This window comes from Rhinopithecus roxellana, chromosome 8 (genome assembly GCF_007565055.1).
Source record: "Rhinopithecus roxellana isolate Shanxi Qingling chromosome 8, ASM756505v1, whole genome shotgun sequence".
In the NCBI taxonomy this organism is placed as follows: Eukaryota; Metazoa; Chordata; class Mammalia; order Primates; family Cercopithecidae; genus Rhinopithecus; species Rhinopithecus roxellana.
This window is the reverse complement of record NC_044556.1, coordinates 87,326,752-87,346,647: the sequence shown is the minus strand read 5'-3', so window position 1 is coordinate 87,346,647 and position 19,896 is coordinate 87,326,752. Positions and strand designations below refer to the sequence as shown.

General features: G+C 43.1%; 1 protein-coding gene across 3 annotated transcripts in view; it reads left to right on the top strand.

The window, feature by feature from the left end:
• The window catches only part of NVL (nuclear VCP like), a 97,519-nt gene that overhangs the window by 69,629 nt on the left and 7,994 nt on the right, over window positions 1-19,896 (top strand). For all 3 annotated transcript variants that reach the window (XM_030936717.1, XM_030936719.1, XM_030936718.1), the window contains 2 exons: window positions 9,080-9,186; window positions 19,219-19,295. In XM_030936717.1, the coding sequence (XP_030792577.1) occupies window positions 9,080-9,186; window positions 19,219-19,295 (184 nt within the window). The remainder of the gene's footprint in view (window positions 1-9,079; window positions 9,187-19,218; window positions 19,296-19,896) is intronic.

Sequence of the window (19,896 nt, the reverse complement as noted above, 5' to 3'; positions counted from 1 at the left end):
GTGTGTTAGCTCACATCTGTAATCCCAGCACTTTGGGAGGCTGAGGCAAGAGGATCTCTTGACATTAGGAGTTCAAGATTAGCCTGGGCAACAAAGCAAGACCCCATCTCTACAAAATAAAATAAAAATTAGGCCGAGTGCAGTGGCTCGCGCTTGTAATCCCAACACTTTGGCAGGCCAACGCAGGCAGATCATGAGGTCAGGAGTTCAAGACCAGCCTGGCCAACATTGTGAAACCCCGTCTCTACTAAAAATAAAAATTAGCCAGGCATGGTAGCAGCACGTGCCCGTAGTCCCAGCTACTCGGGAGACTGAGGCAGAAGACTCGCGGGGGTTGCAGTGAGCCGAGATCACGCCACTGTACTCCAGCCTGAGCAACAGAGCAAGACTCCATCTCAAAAAAAAAATTAAAATAAAAATTAGCCATATGCACTGGTGTGTACCTGTAATCCCAGCTACTTCAGAAGCTGAGGCAGGAGGATCACTTGAAATCAGAAGTTTGAGGCCGCAGTGAGCTGTGATTGCACCACTGCACTCCAGCCTAGATGACAGAGCAAGACCCTGTCTCAAAAAAAAAAAAAGAAAGAAAAAAGTAAATTATGATTATGATGTGCATGATGTGCAACCTTCTGCAGGGCAGGGATTTATTCTGCACTTTTATATGTGAGAGGTAGGTTCTAGTTAGAGTCTCTGTCCGTTCTAAGCCCTTAATAATTATCAGATGAAGGCCGGGTACGGTGGCTCACGCCTGTAATCCCAACACTTTGGGAGGCTGAGGAGGGCAGATCACGAGGTCAAGAGATCGAGACCATCCTGGCCAACGTGGTGAAACCCGTCTCTACTAAAAATACAAAAATTAGCTGGATGTGGTGACACGCGCCTGTAGTCCCAGCTACTCGGGAGACTGAGGCAGGAGAATAGCTTGAACTCGGGAGGTAGAGGTATCAGTGAGCCAAGATCGCGCCACTGCACTCCAGCCTTGCAACAGAGCAAGACTCCTTCTCAAAAAATAATAATAATAATAATAATAATCAGATGATAGAGTGGATAGCTCACAGAGAAGGTATTTATTTCATTGTACAAAGATATTTACCACTGAAGTTCCAAGCTAAATGGAGTGTTTCCTTACACATCTAGTCTGGATGCTTTGGGTCATTGTTGAATGCATTTGAAGGTAATTGAACAATGACTTGGTACCATGGTCAACCCTGTATGTTTTGTCCTTTGGCACAGTACTTCCCTTTTAAAATTAGGTTATGCCCAGCCAGAACTTCGGCTAAGATAGATGCCATGGTATGTAGTAGAGCTCAATAATTATTTGTTTACAGCTAGGTGCAATGGCTCACGCCTGTAATCCCAGCACTTTGGGAGGCCAAGGTGAGCAGATCACTTGAGGCCAGGAGTTGAAGACCAACCTTAGCTAACATGGGAAAATCTCATCTGTACTAAAAATAAATAAATAAATAAATAAATAAATAAATAAATAAATAAGCTGGTATGGTGGCACACACCTCTAATCCCAGCTACTTGGGAGGCTGAGGCACAAGAATCGCTTGAACCTGGGAAGAGAAGGTTGTAGTGAGCTGAGATTGTGCCACTGCACTCCAGCCTGGGCAACAGAACAAGATTCTGTCTCAAAACAAACAAACAAAAAACATCATTCTTCTTATTTGTTTAATGAATCATGAGTAGAAACCTATTTCATGAAGGTTGTCTGATCTTGTAATTATTTTCATTGTATATATTTATAGTGTTGCTAGTCTGAGGATTCATTTCTTTAAAAAGCTTTACTGAGATATAAGTGGCATATCATAAAATTTACCCATTTTAAGTATACCATTCAATGGTTTTGGGTATATTTACATATATTTACAGCCATCCCAACAATCTAATCTTAGAATATTTGCATCACCTGGGCCAGGTGTGGCTCATGCCTATAATCCCAGCACTTTGGGAGGCTGAGGTGAGTGGATCACTTGCGGCCAGTTTGAGACCAGCCTGGCCAACACAGTGAAGCCTCGTCTCTACCAAAAACATACAAAATTTAGCCGGGCATGGTGGTACGCACCTATAGTCCCACTTACTTAGGAGGCTGAGGCAGGAGAATCGCTTGAAGTCAGAAGGCAGAGGTTGCAGTGGGCAGAGATTGCGCCACTACACTCCAGCTGGGGCAACAGAGTGAGACCCTATCTCAAAAAAAAAAGTTCATCACCTTTAAAAAATCTTATGCCTGTTAGCATTCCCTTTAACTTTTCTCATCTCCAGCCTTAGGCAACCACTAATCTACTTTGTTTTTTGGTTTTGTTTGGAGAAACAGGGTCTCATTATGTTAGCCAGGTTGGTCTCGAACTCCTGGCCTGCAGCATGCCCCCTGCCTTGGACTGTCAAAGTACTGAGATTTTAGGCATGAGCCACTACTGGCCATCATCTGTTTTCTGTCTATATAAATTTGTCTATTCTGGATATTTTATGTAAATAGCATTATACAATGTGAGGGCTCTTGAGTCTGGCTTCTTAAGCATAATGTTTTCAAGATTCATATAGAATGTATCAGTACTTCATTCGTTTTTATTATGAAATAATATTCCATTGTATGGATATACCACATTTTGTTTATTCACCATTTGGACATCTGGGCTCTTTCTGCTTTTTGGCTCTTATGAATAATGCTGTTATGAGCATTCATGTATACATTTTTGTATGGACATATGTTTTAATTTCTCCTGAGTTTATACCTAGGAGTGGAATTGCTGGATCATATGGTAACTCCATGTTTAACATTTTGAGAAACTGCTAAACTCTTTTCCAAAGTGGCTGCATCATTTTTATATTCCCACTAGTAATTCTGACCTTAAAAGATATGAGAATTCTAATTTATTCACATTCTTACTAATACTTGTTATTGTCTTTATTATAGCTATTCTAGTGGATGTGAGGTGGTATTTCATTCTGATTTGATTTGCATTTCCCTGATAACTGATAGTGTTGAGCATCTTTTTTTGTGCTTGTTGGTCATTTGTGCGTCTTCTTTGGAGAGATGTCTGTTTGAATCATTTTTCAGTTAGGTTATTTGCCTTGTCATTGAGTAGCTTCTTTGTTCTAGGTACAAATCTAAAATCAGATATGTGATTTACATATATTTTCACTCAATCTGTGGATTGTCTTTTCACTTTTTTGATGTCATTTGAAACACAAGTTTTTAATTTTGATAAATTCCAATTTATATGTTTTTTCTCTTACCACCTGCAATTTTGATGGTGTATCAACGGTATAAACATCACTGCCTAACTGAAGGTCAATTAACTCCTGCATTTTCTTTTTTCTTTCTTTTTTTTTTTTTTGAGACGGAGTCTCACTCTGTCGCCCGGGCTGGAGTGCAGTGGCCAGATCTCAGCTCACTGCAAGCTCCGCCTCTCGGGTTTACTCCATTCTCCTGTCTCAGCCTCCGGAGTAGCTGGGACTACAGGCGCCCGCCACCTCGCCTGGCTAGTTTTTTTTTTTTTTTTTTTTTTGTATTTTTTAGTAGAGACGGGGTTTCACAGCGTTAGCCAGGATGGTCTCGATCTCCTGACCTCGTGATCCGCCCGTCTCGGCCTCCCAAAGTGCTGGGATTACAGGCTTGAGCCACCGCGCCCGGCCCCGCATTTTCTTCTCATAAAATTGTAGCTCTTACATTTAGGTCTTTGATCCATTTTGAGTTAATTTGTGTGCGTGTTGTGAGGAAAGTGTGCAAATTGATTCTTTTGGGTGTCAATATACTTTTCAGGCGCAGTGCAGTGACTTATGCCTGTAATCCCAGCACTTTGGGAGGCCAACGCCAGAGGATTATTTGAGCTCAGGAGTTCAAGACCAGCCTGGGCAGTATAGTGAGACCTCACCTCTACAAAAAATACACAAAAACAAAACAAAATTAAATGGGCATGGTGGTGCATGCCTGTTGTCTTAGCTACTTGGGAGGCTGAGGCGGGAGGATTGCTTGAGCCCTAGAGATCAAGGCTACAGTGAGCTATGATACACCACTGCACTCCAGCCTGGGCTACAGAGTGAGACCCTGTCTCCAAAAACAGAAACAAACAAACAAACAAAAAACCACTTGTCCTAGCACCTTTGTTGCAAAGATTAATTACTCCCTCATTGAACTGTCTTGTTACCTTTGTTAAAAATTGAGGGTCCATTTGTAACAAAATAAATGTTTTCCTAAAGTTAAAAGTTGCTACTGTTACCTCTCAATTTTAACTTTTTTTCTTTTTTAATTAATGTTTTTTTACCCATGGCAAGCTGTGATAGCTTTTTTGAGGGGAGGGAGGAGCTTGATATAGAACAGTAGGTGCTGCTTATCAACAGATGAAAGGAGGGTTCTTTTTCAGGCAACCATCTCATTTGTGAGTGAATGGACTTTCTCTTTAAAGTGTTGGGATTTTTAGTGCCATTTTTATTGTAAATATCAGAATTGTTATTTTTTTGTCTTCTACCTAAGAATTCTGTCTCTTAGGCTTTCTCTTTCCCAGTTTTCCCAAAGTTGGGAAAAGCTGGGTTGAGAGGGCAAAAGGAAAAAAAAAAAGAATTCTGTCTCTGACACAATTAAATAGGGAACCAGTTGGGAAGCTGTGAGAATAACGCAGGTGCAAGATGGTGGTGGTTTGAGCTGGGTGATAGCTGTGGATGTAGAAAGAATCTGAATATATTGTGTCATACGGTTGACCTGATTTACTAATGGAGTAGTTAAGGATGTGGGAAAGTGGAATCAAGCATGGCTGCAAGGTCTGGGCTTGAAAAACTGGGAGAATGAGTTCACATTAACTAAGATGGGAAAGACAATGGTAGGGGCCTGTTTAGGGAAGAGATTAGCATCTCATTTCTAATGTTGTAATATATAGCATCTTGCAACAGCCTTTGGTGAAGGGTAGTTTAAGTCGTCTAATACTAAGATGTATATAAAGTGTCCAGAATGTCTTTTACTGTAAATAACTTATTAAAATAATAAACTACATAATATTAAGTGTGATATTTGTCAGAGATGTTAAGTGATTATAGGACTCCCAAACTAAGAATGCTTTCTAATTATCATCAGTATGCCCCTTTATCTTGGGGCATGTAGAGCTGGCTTTAAGATTTGTTTTTGTGGTGGGGAGTTCTTTGTGGTTTTTCTTTTTTTTTTTTTTTAGATGGAGCCTCGCTTTGTTGCCCAGGCTGGAGTGCAGTAGCATGATCTGGGCTCACCGCAACCTCGCTTCCCAGGTTCAAGTGATTCTCCCGCCTCAACCTCCCGAGTAGCTGGGATTGCAGGCACGCACAACACCATGCTCAGCTAGGTTTTTAATTTTTTTTTTTTTTTTTCTGAGACGGAGTCTCGCTCTGTCACCCAGGCTGGAGTGGAGTGGCCGGATCTCAGCTCACTGCAAGCTCCGCCTCCTGGGTTCACGCCATTCTCCTCCCTCAGCCTCCCGAGTAGCTGGGACTACAGGCACCCGCCACCTCGCCCAGCTAGTTTTTTGTATTTTTTAGTGAGGCGGGGTTTCACCGTGTTAGCCAGGATGGTCTCGATCTCCTGACCTCGTGATCCACCCGTCTCGGCCTCCCAAAGTGCTGGGATTACAGGCTTGAGCCACCGCGCCCGGGCTGGTTTTTAATTTTTAATAGAGATAGGGTTTCACCGTAGTTGGCTAGGCTGGTCTTGAATTCCTGACCTCAAGCGATCCACCCGCCTCAGCCTCCCAAAGTGCTAGGATTACAGGCGTGAGCCACCGTTCCTGGCGTGTATTTATATGTTTAAATTAAAAGATGTTTCAACAGCATGGTAATTGGCATAGAACTGAGACAGATAGATCAAAGGAACAGAAAAAAATCCGGAAACATTGCTATGCATATCTAGATAGTTGATGTTTTCAAAAAGCACAAAGGCAATGCCGTGGAGAATGTATAGTCTTTTCAACAATGGTACTGGAGCAGTTGAATATCCATATGCAAAAAGAAAAATTGAACCTTAATTAATACCTTTTACCACATACAGAAAATAACTAAAAATGGATCAAAGACCATTGAAAATAACATTATAAAACTCTTGGAAGAAAACATTGGAGAAATTTTTTCTACCTTGATTTAAGCAAAGATTTCCTATATGACATTAAAAGCACAAACCAAATAGATAAACTAAGCTGCTCTTCAAAAACTGCCAATAAGCCAGGTACAGTGGTACACACCTGTAAACCCAGCTACTCAGGAGACTGAGGTGGGAGGATCCCTCGAGCTCAGCAGTTCAAGGCCAGCCTGGGCAGCGTAGGGAGACCCAGTCTCTTAAAAAAATGCAAATAAGAATATAAAGATAAACCAAAGACTAGGAGAAAATATTTGCAAATTATATATCTGATAAAGGATTAAAAACTATACCATTTTAGGCCGGGAGTGGTGGCTCACGCCTGTAATCCCAGCACTTTGGGAGGCCGAGGCAGGTGGATCACAAGGTCAGGAGATCAAGACCAACCTGGCTAACACAGTAAAACCCAGTCTCTACTAAAAATACAAAAAAAAAATTAGCCAGGTGTGGTGGTGGACACCTGTAGTGCCAGCTACTCGGGAGGCTGAGGCAGGAGAATGGCGAGAACCTGGGAGGCAGAGCTTGCCATAAGCCAAGATCGCACCACTGTACTCCAGCCTGGGAGGCAGAGTGAGACTCCATCTCAAAAAAAAAATAAAAATAAAAAACCTATACCATTTTGGGCCAGACTCAGTGGCTCACGCCTGTAATCCCAGCACTATGGGAGGCCAAGGCATGCAGATCACGAGATCAGGAAATCAAGACCATCCTGGCCAGCATGGTGAAACCCTGTCTCTACTAAAAATACAAAAAGTAACTGAGCATGGACGGTGCCTGTAATCCCAGCTACTCAGGAGGCTGAGGCAGGAGAATCACTTGAACCCGAGGTTGCAGTGAGCTGAGATCATGCCACTGCACTCCAGCCTGGGCAACAGAGTGAGACTCCATCTGAAAACAAAAACAACAACATGTTGCACAACCTAAATATATACCATTTTTCTTTGTCAGTTTACAAAATTATTTAATCAACTTTAAAAAATAAAAATGGCCAAAAGATTTGTACAGTTACTTCACCATAGGAGTTGTACAAATGGCAAATAAACTCATGAAAAATGCTTCACACCATTGGTCACTAGAGGAAGTCTAGAGGCAGAACCAATTAGGAGGACTTATGTTTTGCCTTGACTGAGGGTTGACATAATCAGAGGAATGCTTGATGGAAATTGGTTAGAGGGAAGGGAGAAACCTGCCTGGTATTTGGGAGGTAGGGTGGGGTGGAGTGGTGTGGTGATCATTATCTGAGATAGGGAATCCTGGAGGAAGAGCAGTTTGGGGCCAGAAGGTGAGGTGGACTTTTCATTTTCTTAAGGAGATTTTTTATTTTTTTGTTTGTGTTTTTGAGACGGAGTCTCACTCTGTCACCCAGGCTGGATTGCACTGGTACGATCTCAGCTCGTTGCAACCTCTGCCTCCCAGGTTCAAGAGATTCTCCTGCCTCAGCCTCCCAAGTAGCTGGGATTACAGGTGTGTGCCACCACACCCAGCTAATTTGTGGGGTTTTTTTTAGTAGAGACAGGGTTTCGCCATGTTGGCCAGGCTGGTTTCAAACTCCTGACCTCAGGTGATCTGCCACCATGCGTGGCCAAAGAGATGTATTTTGATGAGCGGAAGTTTTTCATTTAAATAAAATGCAATTTATTAATTTTTTATTTTTTAAAAAGAGGTTCTCATCTCATTTTAATTGCTTTTTTTGCTTTTTTTTTTTTTTGAGACAGTATCACTCTGTTGGCCGGGCTGGAGTACAGTGGCACGATCTCAGTTCACTGTGACCTCCGACTCCCGGGCTCAAGCCGACTCAAGCAGTCAAGCAATTCTCCTGCCTCAGCCTCCCGAATAGGTGGGATTACAGGTGTGTGCCACCATACCCGGCTAACTTTTGTATTTTTAGTAGAGACAGGGTTTCACCATATTGGCCAGACTGGTCTCAAACTCCTGACCTTGGGTGATCCACCCACCTTGGCCTTCCAAATTCCTGGGATTACTGCTGTGAGCCACCCCGCCCAGCCATTAATTGTTTTTTTTTTTGTTTGTTTGTTTGTTTTTATTTGAGACGGAGCCTTGCTCTGTCGCCCAGGCTGGAGTGCAGCGGTGCAATCTCGGCTCCCTGCAACCTCCGCCTCCCGGGTTCACATCATTCTCCTGCCTCAGCCTCCCAAGTAGCTGGGACTACAGGCGCCCGCCACCACACCCGGCTAATTTTTTGTGTTTTTAGTAGAGATGGGGTTTCACCGTGTTAGCCAGGATGGTCTCTATCTCCTGACATCGTGATCTGCCTGCCTCGGCCTCCCAAAGTGCTGGGATCACAGGCATGAGCCTCCATACCCAGCCTAATTGCATTTTTTAAAAGATTTTATTTGTTTGGTCTGAGCACGGTGGCTCACGTCTGTAATCCCAGCACTTTGGGAGGCAGAGAAGGGTGGATTGCACTCGGGAGTTCAAGACTACCCTGGGCAACAATGGCAAAATCCTGTCTCCACTAAAAATACAAAAATTAGCCAGCCAAACATCGTATGTGCTCACTCATAAGTGGGAGCTAAGCTATGAGGACACAAAGCATAAGAATGATACAGTGGACTTCTGCGGACTCGAGGGAAAGGGTGAGAGTGGTTGAGGGATAAAAGACTGCACACTGAGTACAGTGTGTGCTGCTCCAGTGATGGGTGCACCAAAATCTGAGAAATCACCAAATAACTTACTCATGTAGCCAAACACCACCTGTTCCCCAAAAACCTATTGAAATAAAAAATTAATTAATTAATTAAAGTAAGTAAAAGAAAAAAAATTAGCCAGGCATGGTGGCATGCATCTAGTCTTAGGTACTCAGGAGGCTGAGGTGGTAGAATTACCGGAGTCTGGGAGGTTGAGGCTGCAGTGAGCTGAGATCATGCCACTGCACTCCAGCCTGGGAGACGGAACAAGACCCTGTCTCTAAAAAATAAAAATAAAAGGTTTTATTTAAGACTTTTTTTCTCCCTTCTTCTCTAGATATAATTGACCCTGCAATCCTGCGCCCAGGCCGCCTGGACAAAACACTGTTTGTGGGTTTACCACCACCCGCAGATCGCCTTGCCATCTTAAAAACTATCACAAAAGTGAGTAAAGGAAATGGTATATTTTTATATGTGTTTCTCTTGTTTTAAATAGAGACAGTTATAAGAAGTAGTAATTTAGTTGACTGATTTCTTTTCTGTAACTGTTTGCCCAGCCTATATCTCCCAAAGGGAAGGTGAACTGATCTTCAATTATTACTTTAAAATAATTTACATCAGATCATATTTGAAATGGAGTAGAAACTTTTGGAGAAACTCTAGCACTTTGGGAGGGCGAGCTGGACAGATCTGAGCCCAGGAGTTCAGTACCAGCCTGGGCAATATAGTGAGACTCTGTCTCACTATAAATAGAAAAAATTAACCAGATATGGTGGCATCCGCCTGTAGTACCGTGTACTCAGAAGGCTTAGGTGGAAGGATTGCTTGAGACCAGGAGGTCAAGTCTCCAGGGAGTTGTGATCACGCCACTGCACTCCAGCCTGGGCAACAGAGCAAGACCCAATCTTTTTTTTTTTTTTTTTTTTTTTTTGAGGCAGAGTCTCACCCTGTCGCCCAGGCTGGAGTGCAATGGCGAGATCTCAGCTCACTGCATGCTCCGCCTCCCGGGTTCACGCCATTCTCCTGCCTCAGCCTCCCGAGTAGCTGGGACTACAGGCTCCCGCCACCACACCTGGCTAATTTTTTGTATTTTTTAGTAGAGATGGGGTTTCACCGTGTTAGCCAGGATGGTCTCAAACTCCTGACTTCAAGTGATCCGCCCACCTTGGCCTCCCAAAGTGCTGGGATTACAGGCGTGAGCCACCATGCCTGGCCTCCTTGCCTCTGTCATTAGGAACTATGATAGTGAGATTTTGTTTGCTTTGGTCAATGTATGTGGGTGTGTATGTATATACAAATAAGCACACACATATCCAATCATAAGAATTTCCTGTAGTCATGGTGACATGATAATGCTTTCACACTTGTCCTTGGGATTTCATGAACTAAAGAGAAAAGTTGGATTGGTATTTATTTCTAGACGTGCCAGAGATGAGGCATGTGGTATTCAGAGACTTACAGATTTTGAACCAAAAGAATGATTGGCTCATTCTTCCTGCTGTGTTTCATTCAATGTATGGTACTCACACCAGAACAACTTTACACTTCATTAATCTAGAATTTCAGTGCTATTTGCCAAAATCATTAGGCCTCAGACCAAGGGGTGAATATTCAAAGTACCCCACTTTGGCCAGGCACAGTGGCTCATGCCTGTAATCCCAGCACTTTGGAAGACCGAGGCAGGTGGATCAGTTGAGGTCAGAAGTTCAAGACCAGCCTGGCCAACATGGCAAAACAGTGTCTCTACAAAAATACAAAAATTAGCTGGGTGTGATGGTGTGCTCCTATAATCCCAGCTACTCAGGAGGCTGAAGCACAAGAAGCACTTGAACCTGGGACGTGGAGGTTGCAGTGAGCCAAGATTGTGCTCCAGCCTGGGCGACAGAGTGAGACTCCATCTCAAAATAAAAAAAAAAGTATCCCACTTCATCAATAAGTATTTGTTATAAACTAAATACATCCTTGATTGTATAGAGACTGAGAAACGTAAGACATTGTCTTACCTATCAGGAGCTTGCCTTCTAGATGATAATAGGAATGTTTATGAAACAATGACAAATGTATTAATTTATTCCTGAGGAGGAGAAGTAAATAAAGGTGACTGAATAGTGTGGCGATTTCAACTATATTTATAAAGACATACAGTGAAAAACATCAAGAAGGAAATATGCCAACATACAGTGCTTGCCTCTGGGAGATGGCATTATGCATCATTTTTCCACTTTGTTAGTGCTCCTCAACCAAACCCCACCAAGAGCACACATGTAGTTGAACAAGTTGGGCTTATTACTCTTTGTAGTGCAGGAGAATGTACTCCATGGGGAATTGGGGGCATATCTCAGTAAGAGGGTATTAGGACTTAATTGATTTGGGATTTGTGTTAAATTTGGGAAGGATTTAATAACGGCCTTTGCCCTGAATGGCTGTTAAAAAGCAAGCATAATTCTATATTTGGGTGACTTAATAAATCTTGCCTAAACGGAAGGAAGATTAGACCAAGGCTAAAACTGTGATTGGCAAAGAAACAGTAGTTATATTAGCTAAGATGGCAGATGTTTGGTCATTTTTGTGTCTTGGACAGAGTTTGTGCTTTGTCCATGTTCAGACTTCATTACAGAGTGTTCTCATTTCTGTCTTGATCCTTCATGGTCGCAGAATGGCCTTGTCTAATGTCCGTATTCTGTGGAATTATTTATGTGTAGTAGGAGAGCACCACAGCTTCACTGTAAGGGCCCAGCCAGCTTGGAGCAACAAGACCTACCTGATATTATCAGCCTACATGTCAGACGTTACTCTACTCACTGCAACCTCTGCCTCCCAGGTTCAAGTGATTCTCCTGCCTCAGCCTCCCGAGTAGCTGGGACTACAGGCATGGGCCACCATACCTAGCTAATTTTTGTAGTTTTAGTAGAGTCGGGGTGTCCCCATGTTGGTCAGTCTGGTCTCGATCTCCTGGTCTCATTTGCCTGCCTTGGCCTCCCAGAGTGCTCATTTGCTTTATATTTTCAGATTTTCTCTCATGACTATATATGTATGTATGTATGTATTTGGTTTGTCTGTCTGTATAGAATAGTCATCTGGCCGGGCGTGATGGCTCATGCTTGTTGATGGCTCATGCTTGTAATCCCAGCACTTTGGGAGGCTGAGGCAGGCAGACCACCTGAGGTCAAGAGTTCGAGACCAGCCTGACCAACATGGAGAAACCCCGTCTCTACTGAAAATACAAAATTAGCTGGGCATGGTGGTGCATGCCTGTAATCCCAGCTACTCAAGAGGCTGAGGCAGGAGAATAGCTTGAACCCGGGAAGCAGAGGTTGTGGTGAGCTGAGATCATGCTATTGCACTCCAACCTGGGCAACAAGAGCAAAACTCTGTCTCCAAAAAAAAAAAAAAAAAAATAGTCATCTGGTATAAATGGTGTGGGTAACAGAGAGGAGTCCTACAGCTTCCAAGCACAAAGTTGTGAATATGGAAGAAGAAAAAAAAAAAAAAAAAAACAGAAAAGACATTTCAATAGAGGTCAACTTTGGCTGAGCATGGTGGTTCACACCTGTAATCCCAGCACTTTCGGAGGCTGAGGAGGACGAACCCCACCTCCCGAGTAGCTGGGATTACAGACACGTGCCACCACACCTGGCTAATTTTTGTATTTTTAGGGAAATGAGGTTTCACCATGTTGGCCAGGCTGGTCTGGAACTCCTGACTTCGTGATCTGCCCACCTCGGCCTCTCAAAGTGCTGGGATTACAGGCGTAATCTTGGCCATCTTGCCTGACCAAAAGCAACTTTTGTAGATTGTGGTTTAGACTGCTGCATAGTCAGTCCTCAGCCTCTGTCTATGCCAACAGCAGAAGGGCTTTTGTTAGTTTATTCTCTTTGTCTTGAGAGTGCATTTTTGCTTCAATTCTTACTGTGTCCTATTCTAAGACTTGGAACCTCATTGGGCAGAGTTGCCTAGGAGCAGAACCCACATGCAGCCTCCCTGTGCCCTGTCTGTCTGCGTCAGCCTGGTGCTCTCTCAAGAGGGCTATTAGCACTGCAATTTCACATCCTTATCTTAACCTCATCCTTCAGAGGTCATGAGTGTTTTTGTTTAAAAAACTTTGTTGATGGCTAAAGCAGGGCAGAGTGAGAGGAAGAGGAAGCACAATATCTAATTTCAGAGGGAAGAAGTCACAAGGCAGACTTCCTGCCCATGTATGTTGTTTGTAAGTCAACAAAGTGAGGAAAATTGGCATTTTGAATGTTTACCCTTTCTATTTCAGTTTGCTGGCTTTTGACTTTAATTTCCCAGATTGTTTTATATACAGTTTTCTCTTTCTTCTATTAACATCTGAAATATTATAAAGAGATTAGAATAAAGATGTTTAGTCCTGTTCTTAAAAGTCTGAAAAAAAATTTGTGGGTCAAAGCAACTTCTTCGTATCTTTTGGGATCTAAGTTTCATAAAAGAAGAGTGAGTGGGCCAGGTACGGTGGCTCACGCCTGTAATCCCAGCACTTTGGGAGGCTAAGGCGGGTGGATCACGGGGTCAGGAGTTCGAGACCAGCCTGGCCAACATGGTGAAACGCCATCTCTACTGAAAATACCAAAAAACAATTAGCCAGGCATGGTGGTGGGTACCTGTAATCCCAGCTACTCAGGAGGCTGAGACAGGAGAATCGCTTGAACCCAGGAGGCAGAGGTTGCAGTGAGCCGAGATCGCACCATTGCACTCTAGCCTAGGCAAGAAGAGTGAAACTCCGTTTCAAAACGAAACAAAACAAAACAAAACAAAACAAGAAAGCATTAATGATTCTAAACTCTGATATGTAATTAAGAATAGATTTAAGAATAAAGTTGGTTGGGCATGGTGGCTCACCCCTGTAATCCCAGCACTTTGGGAGGCCGAGGTGGGTGGATCACCTGAGGTCAGGAGTTTGAGACCAGCTTGACCAGTATGGTGAAACCCCATCTCTACTGAAAATACCAAAATTGACCAGGCGTGGTGGCGTGCGCCTATAGTCCCAGCTACTCGGAAGGCCGAGGCAGGAGGATGGTGTGAACCCAGTGAAGCGAGATCATGCCATTGCACTCCAGCCTGGACACAGAGTGAGACTCCATCTCAAAAAAAAAAAAAAATAGATTTATATGACCAAATGAAAATATTTGTTAAAAGTAGTAGCATGTCTTGAATTACTTTTTGAACCTGAGTATTTCATAACATATAATGCCTAATAAGAATTATAGGAAGATATCGGCCAGGCGCGGTGGCTCAAGCCGGTAATCCCAGCACTTTGGGAGGCCGAGACGGGCGGATCACGAGGTCAGGAGATCGAGACCATCCTGGCTAACACGGTGAAACCCCGTCTCTACTAAAAAATACAAAAAGTTAACCGGGCATGGTGACGGGCGCCTGTAGTCCCAGCTACTCGGGTGGCTGAGGCAGGAGAATGGCATGAACCCAGGAGGTGGAGCTTGCAGTGAGCTGAGATCACGCCACTGCACTCCAGCCTGGGCGACGAGCGAGACTCCATCTCAAAAAAAATAATAAAATAAAATTCTTCTCATTGCTCTCACTTGAGAATAAATAGAATTCATTTTAGTTCTTACTATAAGTCAGAAAGATTACCATATTCAATGAAAGAATAGTTTGATTTCAATGATCCAAAGATTCCTTAGCCCTTATTTCTACTAATTAGAAAGTAATGTTGCTATAGAAACTTTTGGAGGTATCCTAGGTAGAGTACACCTCATGCCCTCAAATAAGGGAGAGTTTGGCTGAGCGTGGTGGCTCGTGCCTGTAATCCCAGCACTTTGGAAGGCCGAGGTGGGTGGATCACGAGATCAGAGATCAGCCTGGCCAACATGGTGAAACCCATCTCTACTAAACATACAAAAAATTAGCTGGGCATGGTAGTACACATCTGTAATCCCAGCTACTTGGTAGGCTGAGGGAGAAGAATCTCTTGAACCCGGGATGGGGAGCTTGCAGTGAGCCGAGATCACTCCATCGCACTTTAGCCTGGGCCACAGGGCGAGACTCTGTCTCAAAAAAAAAAAAAAAAAGGACAGTTTGTTACTTTCTTTCGAGGGTATTTGAAATTATTTTTCTAAAGGTTTAATCTTCTAAGAATTAGGAAACTTCTGAGAGTATCTAAATGTGTAACAATGAATTCATTTTCTGAAGCTCATACCCCACCTCATTTATTTATTGTGTTCCTTTATATACTGAGCTTTCTTTCACAAAAGATTTTTCTTAAACAAAGGGTATGCTAAGAATAGAAAGCCAACAATTGCTCCCACTATGCAAATGTGAGAAGAATTCCTCTGCTGGGCGCTGTGGCTCACACCTGTAATCCCAGCACTTTGGGAAGCCGAGGCGGGTAGATCACGAGGCAGGCGGATCACGAGGTCAGGAGTTTGAGACCAGCCTGACCAATATGGTGAAACCCCATCTCTACTAAAATACAAAAATTATCCAGCGTGGTGGCGCATGCCTGTAATCTCAGCTACTCGGGGCTGAGGCAGAAGAATCACTTGAACCTGGGAGGCAGAGGTTGCAGTGAACCGAGATTGCACCACTGCACTCCAGCCTGGCGACAGAGTGAGACACAAAAAAGAAAAATTCCTCTGGGTCCTCACAAAGAGAACACTAAGATGTGATGCACAATGTCTTTAATAATATTTCTGACGTAAACACAATAAGCCTCTCGGGACTGAGGCTTGTCGTTTTCTTAATATAAACTGAGGGTATTACTCAAAGCCAGTTCATTAAACAATTTGATGAAGGTCCAAGAAATGTACTCTGAGGGTGCACAGGACCTCGTGGAGGTCCGGCTTAATCCAAGGGTAGAATTTAGATATTGCGAAGTATGAAATAATTGTCTTCTTATGATTGAGCTTTTGATTAAAACAGGACACTAGATAGTTTGAGATTAGATTGTCTAACAGCACGTGGAGTGTCCTTAGGGAAGATCCGTACAGTTAATGTGACAGTGTGACAGTTGAGGTAAGTTGATGGATTCTTAAAATCACAGAAAGCACCTAATAAGGGCTCCTACCTAATGTGGCAGCCCACCACCATAGCAAGAAAGTCTATGCTAGTCTTCATTTTAAGAAATCACTATTGTATGTTCACTGATGCCCCCCTTCCCTCTCAAATATAGCACAAAATTATATATACTCATCTGGAGATAAGATACTGGTTTCTTATTATCAAAAATATTAAATAAATAATAAAGTTAACAAACTTCCATAAGGGCCATTCAGTTGCAAATCCGAACTTTAAAACTCAGGTTTTCTAATTCCTCGTCCAGTGTTATTTCCACTTTTTAGCTCTTTTTACTGAAGTGTGATACACCTACAGAAAAGTGGTAAATGTAAAGTAGATTTAGAGAGTCAAAAAAAAAAAATTAAAAAGTGGTAAATGTCCGGCTCCATGAATTGTTAAAAACAAAGTCTCCAGATCAAGAAAGAGAACACTCCAAGTCTAATTCATAGAATTATGAAGTAGAATGGTGACTGCCAGGGATTGGGAGGCGGGGGCAGGAGGAATGGGGAGTTACTGTTTATTGGATGCATTGTTTTCTTTTGGGAAGACAGAAAAGTTCTGGAGCCGGATAGGGGTGATACAACAATGCGGATGGATTTAATGCCACTGACCTGTACACTGAAAGATGGTTGAAATGGTCAGTTTTTTGTATGTTTTGCCACAATAAAATAGAACATTCCCACACCTACAAAAGCTGCCCTTCTGTTTCCAGTCACTGCCCACTCCTACCTGCCCCCAGGATTGACCACTATCCTGACTCAGTTGAAAATTGTTTACAGTAAAAGATGCTTAGCGATCCTACATTCTGACCCTTTAGTTTTACTACTCAGAGGAAAAAGCACAAGGTTGTTTGCCTAAGATCATAGTTTGGGTCCCAGGTCAAAATGGATTGAATGGGAAATTAACTGTTTCTTGAACCTGTGGTAGATAACATGTCCATTTTATTTAGTGATAGCAACTAACAGATGTATAATTTATGCAGTTCTTGAACATGCCCTGCAGGGATGCAGTAAGAGGCTGGTGTGTGAGTGTGGACAGAGCAACAGGTAACTAGTACACAAGGCTGGCAACTCCAGTCCTCTCAGCCAGGTCACCGAATCCTGTGCCTGGAGCACTTTGCCAGGCTGACGCTTTACACTAAAAAAGTTTACTGGGCAGGTGCTGTGGCCCACACCTGTAATCCCAGCACTTTGGGAGGCCAAGGTGGGCAGATCACTTGAGCTGAGGAGTTTGAGATCAGTTTGGGCAACATCGTGAAACCCCATCTCTACAAAAAAATACAAAAATTAGCCAGGTGTGGTGGTGGGTGCCTGTAGTCCCAGCTACCCAAGAAGCTGAGGTGGGAAGATGGCTTGAGCCCGGGAGGTGGAGGTTGCAGTAAGCCAAGATTGCGCCACTGCACTTAACCTGGGTGACAAAGCCAGACTCTGTCTCAAAGAAAAAAAAAGAGAAAAGCTTAATGGCTTGTGTTTATTCACTTTTGTGTGTGTTTCTTCTTTTCTTTTCTTTTCTTTTTTTTTTTTTTTTTTTTTTTTTTTTGAGACCAAGTCTCCGTCACCCAGGCTGGAGTGCAGTGGTATGATCTCGGCTCACTGCAGCCTCGGCCTCCTGGGTTCCAGTGATTCTCCTGTCTCAGCCTTCCGAGTAGCTGTAATTACAGGCACACGCCACCATGCCCAGCTAATTTTTGTTTTAGTAGAGACGGGGTTTCACCATGTTGGCCAGGCTGGTCTCAAACTCCTGACCTCAGGTGATTTGCCCTCCTCGGCCTCTCAAAGTGCTGGGATTACAGGTGCGAGCTGCCACGCCCGGCCGTGTTTCTTCTTAAAATAGTTACTTAATAATACAGTATTTGCTACACAGGAAAGAACATATGCAATGTATATATAGGTTATGAATGAGAATAATAAGCAAATACTCATAAGCTTACCATCCAACTGTCACACATTTTAAATAATTAAAAACTGTTTTGATTGGGTGCAGTGGCTTATGTCTGTAATCCCAGCATTTAGGGAGGCTGGGGCAGGAGAATTGCTTGAGACCAGGAGTTTGAGATAAGCCTAGGCAACATAGCAAGACCCCATCTCTAAAAAAAAGCAGACCCAGTAGCTCACACCTGTAATCCCAACACTTTGGGAGGCTGAGGTGAGCAGATCACCTGAGGCCAGGAGTTTGAGACCAGCCTGGCCAAACCCCATTTCTACTAAAAATAAAAAAAATTAGCCAGGTGTGGTGGCATGTGCCTGTAGTCCTAGCTACTCAGGAGTGCAGTGTTGCGATCTTGACTCAGGCTTAGCCAGGCATGGTCGCATGTAGTTTCAGCTCCTCCGGAGGCTGAGGTAGAAGGATCTCTTGTGCCCAGGAGGTCAAGTCTGTTGTGGTTGTTCCACTGCACTCCTGCCTGGGCGACAGAGCAAGACCCTAGGGGGAAGACAAAGCTCGTTTTGTTTGCCTCTGCAGTTTGTCACTAAAAATATTATTAAACATAATGTATGCAAGCAAGGTACTGGATTAAGTGTTAAAACTCTGTGTTGGTTTGTTTTCTCTACATCCAGTCTCATGAGAAATTCTGAGTTCTAAGTTGCAGCATACTTGTCATTGCTAATGTCTCTTGAAATGAGCTGAAGGGGAATTGGCACCAAAATCAGGATTGAGTGTTAGATAAATGATTAAGAAAGAATATACTGAGCTCAGAGGACTTTGTGCTTTTATTATAGAGCAAATACTGCTCCTTCTCTCCTGGCCAGGTTCAGTATTATTTCTCCCGTCCTAGCCAGCCTCATACCAACACTAAGCATTGCTTAAGTATTTGCCGTATTTAAGCTGGAAAGAAAATGTGTTTCTTCACCTTTGGAAAGATCGAGGTGCTGGTTCATTCTTGTTGATGGTGTTTAGTATTTGCTGCAGCTGTACACAAATTCCTCAAACTTCATGAGCATAAATTGTTTGCCTTTAGCTTTCTCAAGTTTGGAATCTGCTTCTTAGCCTCATTTCTCAACATTGAAATTTGTATAAATCTTAACAGCACTGGTCTGGAAGTCAGTTATACTCATTTAGTCAAACAGCCATTATTAAGAACCTATCATGTAGATGAATATGGTCTTTATCTTTATTTTGAGACTCGGTCTCACTCTGTCGCCCAGGCTGGAGTGCAGTGGCGTGATCTCTGCTCACTATAACCTCCACCTCCAGGGCTTAAGCAGTTCTCATGCCTCAGCCTCCTGAGTAGCTGGGACTACAGGTGTGTACCATAATGCCCGGCTAATTTTTGTATTTATAGTAGAGACGGGGTTTCACCAGGTTCCCCAGGTTGGTGTCGAACTCCTGACCTCAGGTGATCTGCCCACCTTGGCCTCCCAAAGTGCTGGGATTACCAGGATGAGCCACCATGCCCGGCATGGTCTTTAAAACTTCAATGAAAAATCATTTTTCTCTCTTACTTAGAATGGTACCAAACCACCACTGGATGCAGATGTAAATTTGGAAGCAATTGCTGGTGACCTTCGCTGTGATTGCTATACGTAAGTGTTTAAATCTTAAGTCAATTCACTCTCTGGGGTTCAATTTCCTCATCTATAAAATGAGGTGTGATGATGCTCACCTCAGCAGATTGTTGGGAGGATTAAATGAGGTATCCCATGAAGCATATAAAGTGTCTGGCATCTCCCTTCTTAGAGAAGAGACTGCACATTTGGAGGCTCTGAAGGAATTCCCGGGAACAGGGGAGTCCTTTCATATGTTGACTCTTGGTACTTAACCTACCCTAATCAGCATTGCTGTCCTTCACAAATGTACTGGTGCATCAGCATTTAAAAGAGACTGATCTACAATTGCCACATTTTCCAGCCCTCAGGATGCATTTTCACTGCACACCTTTTTACCTCCACTTAGCCTGTAGTAACATCAGGAAATCTGACATTTCTGCCTTCTTCCTTCCTATGTTTGTGGTGGTTACAGTTGTTAAGTTTTTCTTCATGTGTTTTGAAGTAATGTTAACTTTCCCAATTTGGGTACACAGAGTTTAACTAACAGAGACAATACCCCCAATGGCTTTTTGTTTTGTTTCTTTCTTTTTTTTTTTTTCCAGACAGGGTTTCCCTCTTTCACCCAGGCTGGAGTACG